At 36.5% G+C, this 5,991-nt stretch overlaps 1 protein-coding gene across 3 annotated transcripts; it reads left to right on the top strand.

The window, feature by feature from the left end:
- The first annotated feature begins 1,964 nt into the window (after nucleotides 1–1,964).
- On the top strand, nucleotides 1,965–5,487 carry LOC131048421 (protein RGF1 INDUCIBLE TRANSCRIPTION FACTOR 1). 3 transcript variants are annotated; one of them, XM_057982379.2, is made up of 5 exons: nucleotides 1,965–2,357; nucleotides 2,709–2,900; nucleotides 4,195–4,269; nucleotides 4,425–4,565; nucleotides 4,736–5,487. In XM_057982379.2, exons 1-5 carry the CDS (start codon nucleotides 2,355–2,357, stop codon nucleotides 5,081–5,083), a joined length of 759 nt encoding a protein of 252 aa, XP_057838362.2. In that variant the 5' UTR covers nucleotides 1,965–2,354; the 3' UTR covers nucleotides 5,084–5,487. The 3 variants fall into 3 exon arrangements, with proteins under 3 accessions (XP_057838362.2, XP_057838361.2, XP_057838360.2); XM_057982378.2 differs by having other exon boundaries at nucleotides 2,631–2,900; XM_057982377.2 differs by having other exon boundaries at nucleotides 2,486–2,900.
- The last annotated feature ends 504 nt before the right edge of the window (nucleotides 5,488–5,991 follow it).

Genomic DNA, 5,991 nt, shown 5'->3' with positions numbered 1-5,991 from the left:
AGTAACAAGTTTAAGTACCATTAGAAGTGTTTTATCAAACTTTGCACTATTAATTAACACATTGATATCTCATGACACTCTTGGAAAAACATTCAAAGTTGGATGTATAGACCACCTAAAGGAGGAATTGCATTGATAGCTTATGCTCTCACCATAAGAAAACAAGTAGTGAAATGACCCTTACTTTGGAAACACCATAAAGCTCTTCTTCCTTCATTTTTTCTAGCAAGCTATTCCATATGTGTGGCCAACATTCCCATCTTTTCTTCAAGTTGAGTGTTTGATACCTTTGCTCCTAGGTTTGAGTCCCAATATTGGAGCCAAGATTCAAATTCAAATTTGGCTAACCCTCATCTATTTTATTCTTGGTACATGTCAAGTTGGTGCATATTTTGTGTAATTTATTGTTATGTAATGATAGTCAAAGGCATTTAATTTGCAACATTCATTATTATCCTAAATCATGCAAAAACTTGCATATTAAACATGAGAATCACTAGTAGAAAAATGATCCCCACTTTGGCAAACTAAGTACCCATACAATTGTTCTTCCTTCATTGTTGCTAGCAAGCTATTCCATATGTATGGCCAACATTCCCATGTTTTATTCAAGTTGAGTGTTTGGTACATTTTCTCCTAGGTTTAAGTCCAAATATTGGAGCCAAAATTCAAATTCAAATTTGGCTAACCCTTGTCTATTTTATTCTTGCCATGATTCAAGTTGGCGCATATTTTGTGTGATTTATTGTTGTGTAATGGTATTTAAAGGCATTTAATTTGCAAAATTCATTATCATCCCAAATTATGCAAACATTTGCAAAATAAACATGAGAATCACTAGTACAAAAATAACCCACACTTTGGCAAACTAGACACCATCTAGCTCTTCTTCCTTCATTGTTGCTAGCAAGCCATTCCATATGCATGACCAACATTCCCATATTTTCTTCAGGCTAAGTGTCTGATACCAAAATCATACAAAAACCTACATATTAAACATGAGAATCATTATGAGAATATTTCAAGTTGGAGTACTTAAAAGAACTAAATCTTTATCACCATTCTAGAATAATTTGTACAACTAAAGACTATTGTCTTTGATCATTTCCATGACTCAAAAAACCAATCTAATCAAGAGGGGCCTAGAAGAACACAACCCTTACAATATAATAATCTCCCATTTTTTTTTTAAATATTGTCAATCTTTAACCATCAATATAAAAACAAAAATCATAATGCATGTTTCACTCAATCATATATATATATATAACATAAATCATAATCATATATATATATACATAAATCATAATCATATATATAATTTACATGTTATATTTGATCATTTTCCTTTGATTCTAAATTCTCTTTAATAATAGGGATCTATGACAACATGACCCTTGCAATTTGCTCCCAATTTTTTTGAAGACATTGTCAACCGAATCATATATATGTGATTTACATGACACATTTACATAGCATGGAAGTGACCAAGAACCATAAGATTCCCCCAAACATTTACTAGCCGTTGCTAAACCTAGAGAGGATAACGCCTTTTCCATTTTCTATTACTTTGACTTACCCCATCGGAATGTCCCATCACGCACACACTTTGCAAAGAAATCCGATTCCGTTATTTGTTTAAAAAAAAACCGAAGTCGACGCCCGAGACAATGATACCTATAACTAGTCCCAAAAGACAAGCCCCTCTCGTTTGGCGGTCGGTGCGACCAGGGGCTTAAGGAAGTGGAGGCAGCGTGTAAGACGATAAGTCCGAGGGAAGATATAGTTTAACTAACTGGACCCCATGTGCGTCGCAATCACCGCTGCCGGCAAACTTGTCCGGCCGTACAGGACAGCTCATCACCCACAAACGGTACCAGAAGAGAAAAAACGATGACGATAAAGAGCAAGGGGGAAACTCGGAAGTCCTACCCAATAACTAAACATGTAGTTAGCGGCTTACAACGGAAATTAACTTCTCGATAAACGTGCCAGACAGACGACAGAAGGCATCAATCCATGCACACAGTAGGACAGAATACGAACCCGAATCAAGGCAAACAATAAATAAATCAGGTTTTTTTTTTGGTGTGGTGGGGGGATTTGGGGAATTAAATAAGAAAATGAGTTTGACGAAGAAATGAAATTTGAATGCATGTTTGAACGAGGACAGATGGGAGCAGAGTAAAGGTTTTATGTTAAAGGGCGCTGGTATTTTCCCGCCTTAGAGAGTGGAGTGGTTTTTATTATATAGATATATAATATATATATATATATTAGAGAGAGAAAGAAGTAGCAGAAGTTGGCAGGCAGAGTATCTGATAGTTTGCAGCAGTAGCAGCAGCACTGGAAACATGGTGGGTGTATATATGTGGGTTTTTGTTTTGAGGAATTCTTTTTTAATTTTCTGTAATTTTTCTGTAATTGTTTTTCTCCTCTATTTCACTTGGTACGGCTCCCAACTCTTTGAATGTGTGTCTGTCAGTTTGTTGCAGATGGGGCCTCTCCTGTCCACCATTGGATTTCTGTTTTCCTCTTTTTTTTCTTTTGGGGTTTTGGTACATTGGTTTAATTTTTTAATAGGGGCTTGGACGGGCTGTTAAATTAGAGTGGTATTATCCAATTGGCAGGCATTTGGGATTGGAGGGAATTGGATTGAGATTGGTATTGGGAATTGGTGATTTGGAATAATGGGCGATAGCGTGCAGGTGGGCTATGCTCTGTTGGGCTCCAAGAACAAGCCAGCATGGATGGAGGGATTGCTGACTGAGAAGTTCTTTGTGGGATGTGGGACTCATGATACTGCAAGAAAGAATGAGAAGAACATATATTGCTTGGATTGCTGCAAGAGCATCTGCCCTCATTGTTTACCGGCACATCTTACTCATCGGTTACTACAGGTAATCCCACTCTCTCTGTCTTCTTTAATTGTGTAATTCTGGTATGCGGTTCCTCTCGGGTTTTCTTCACATTGAGCAATTTCTTTGTCAACTGATAAAACCCAATTTCAAAACTTCTTCTGACTGGATTTTTTATCAATGCTTCTTGATTGAAATTCTTGTGCATGCCCATGACAAGCAGTTTCTTTTGAACTGTTCTTTTCCTGCACCATTGCCTTCAAAATGCTGAATTTTAGGCCATTTGGTGAGCGAATTTGCTTTCTCGAATTGGGCATTTCCCTTTTACTAACTATTTTGCCTGGAGTTAAAGAGCTTCGGACTTATTTGCCTAAGAAGCGAAAGGAAAATGTGAGAATTCTTTTCTGGAAAGGCTTACACCAAGCTTTGGTGGATTAGCAAGGTTTAGTTGGGTTATGAATTCCATTCAAAGCCAATCGGTATAATACAAAAAGTTAAACATCTAATGTAAAGTGTAATGAAATCCTTTTGTGGGCGTCAACCCTTTGGGGAATTGGTAGCTGGTCGAAGAGATTTGGACTCTTTGTCTAAAAGGTGAAGGGCAAGAGTAAGAATGTCTTTTTAAGTTAAGTTTAGCAGGTGGATTTGTAAGGTTCTGCTTATTCATGAAGTCAAAACCAGGGAAAGGTTCAAAATTTGAGCAATGTTTAAAGGAAAGAACAAAGAAATCTCCAGCACGCCTCTTAGGCCAAATTGGCGTCTGGCTTAGTCTGAAAAGCTTTTGCCTTTCTACACCTTTTAAGTATTCCAGGCTATGGATTTGAATGACCAGCTTATAAATTGACAGATTGATAATCGATGTAAACATTGTAGGCTTTATAAGATCCTGACGCCCAAGTTGTCAAATTCCCTCCTTTGACGAAGGAAATAGTGACCTTTCAATGCAGATTTCTTAGATAATGCTTAATTTTGTTCTCAGTTTAACTCTAGCAGTATTCGAAACTAATGTGTTAAGCTCTGGTCTGTGACAATTTTTAGCTGTTTTCTGCACAAAATTTTATAGAGACGGCATTCCTAGGGCACAATGTCAGAAATTGGTCCGTTGTGCTTTGTTTTTTAATTATTATTTCCCCCCCCCCCCTGTATTTTTCTGCTTTAAAATTAAAATCTCCTTATGGAGGTCCGACAATTTGAAAATTTTGGACATTACTTTTTGCCCTGCCCGTTTTTAAAGCTGCAATGAGTTATTAGTTCTGTGTGTAGGAAATTTCATTTATAAAGGTAGTTGAAAATGTTTTACCAATTTCTGTGTTCACTGTTGAAATTTTGTATTTAGGTTCGGAGGTATGTTTATCATGATGTTATCAGGCTTGATGATTTAGCGAAATTGATCGATTGCTCATATGTTCAGGTTAGTTTAACCTTTTACCGCAACTCTTAATTCTGCTCAGTAACAATATACTAAAGAATATTTGTTTTTTTAGCAAAGATTAATAACCCCAAGGGGTACACCAGTTTTGAGTAGCATGAATTTGATTTCTTGTGCGTTTTGCTGTGCCATTCCAGTCATATACTATCAATAGTGCAAAAGTGGTTTTTCTAAACCAGAGGCCACAATCTAGGCCTTTCAAAGGGTCTGGAAATATGTGTGGAACTTGTGAAAGAATCTTGCAGGAACCATACTTCTACTGCTCCTTAGGTTGCAAGGTTTGTCAATTATCTAATCTTTAATGATTATGTACTGGTAAAGATGAGATTCTTCTGTCATTTTGCAACTAACTTATCTTTCCCTCATTGGTGCTAAAAATTGCAAAATGATATTGCCATGGGTTTGGTTTGTTCTTGTACTGATGTAAACATGACAATGGAAATTGCAGGTGGAACACATTGTGAAACAGGGGAAAGATTTATCTCGGTACTTACATAAATGTGAAACTTTGCCCCTGTCTGATTTTGTATTCACACAGTTTGAAGGCCTGAGAACTGACAATGGGGATTTTGAAGAGGGGCAGATGACACCCAATTCTATTCTTGACAACCCATTATCCTCTGGATCTAGTGCCAATGGAACAGTGGGTTGTAAGACCTTGGCTTCCACAGCCACAACAGATTTTGTGAAGATGAAGAGAAATGGGAAAGCTGGTCAAACCTCAACACCAATACCCGAGGCCTTTGCATCTTGCAGTAGGAGAAAAAGCACCCCTCAGAGATCTCCTCTGTATTAGCTTCTCTCTTATTTTCTTCCTGCAAATGTAATGGTTTGTTCACTCTGTCTGGTTATTTTTTCCTGGGCAAATCAGACAGATGAACAATGCTAAGGATTGGTGATTCCTTAGTTGACTATCTATATCTTTCATGACCTCAGCTGCCATGGTTTTTGGTGATTAATTTATTGTCTCGGCCATATAAAGAAGGGGAATTGCAGAGCAGTTCCAATTGGATTCACTTCCCAGTAATTCTTCAGACAGGATTCTTATAATTCTGTGGGGAGTATATAATTTGCATTGAGCAAGCTATGAAGCTTGCAATTTTGAATGCAATTATATCATTACCGTACTAGTGTGCTATGTATAGAAAGATAAGGCTTATGTACGCCATTACTGATAATTACAAATATACATTCTGTTTATCTGCCTAATGTATCCATACATGTGCAGTTTTACTTGCGTTTTCCTCTTCTAAACACAGGTGGAGATAAATGTTAAAAACTCTCTGTAGTCATAATGACCTAAGTTAATGGAAATGCCGTCAATACATGTGTCATCAGATTGAGAAGGTTTTATTAGAAGATTTGAACTCAGCACCATCTAGTTGTTTACAACATGGACTTTGCCATTAAAACAAGTGCCCTTTGAAAATCTTGAAAAGGGAAATAAATTGAACTTTAAGAAGTAATGATAAAGGCAACGTGTTTGTAGTCCCTACCAAGCTATACCCCGCTGTGGCATGTGAAAGACCTTTCTAACAAAAGTTCAAAAAAGGATTTGCTTTTTCTTCTATTTAATTGTAGAGGAATATCTTTGTCTTTCTAACTTTTTGTTCTAAATTTACTTTTTGATTTTTTATGTATGGGCTTTTTCAAAATCTTTTATTTATATGTTTTTTTACATAATATATATTTTTTATTTATTTT

The sequence above is a fragment of the Cryptomeria japonica genome, chromosome 8 (assembly GCF_030272615.1).
Source record: "Cryptomeria japonica chromosome 8, Sugi_1.0, whole genome shotgun sequence".
NCBI lineage: Eukaryota > Viridiplantae > Streptophyta > Pinopsida > Cupressales > Cupressaceae > Cryptomeria > Cryptomeria japonica.
The sequence above is the reverse complement of the archived record's forward strand: the minus strand, read 5'-3'. Positions and strand labels throughout refer to the sequence as shown.

Excerpts from the sequence above, each read along its gene's own strand:
- LOC131048421 (XM_057982378.2), top strand. The coding sequence starts at position 2,691 with ATGGGCGATAGCGTGCAGGTGGGCTATGCTCTGTTGGGCTCCAAGAAC. Across the intron at positions 2,901-4,194 it reads TTACTCATCGGTTACTACAG|GTTCGGAGGTATGTTTATCA; the intron begins GTAATCCCACTC and ends TTTTGTATTTAG. Across the intron at positions 4,566-4,735 it reads ACTGCTCCTTAGGTTGCAAG|GTGGAACACATTGTGAAACA; the intron begins GTTTGTCAATTA and ends TGGAAATTGCAG.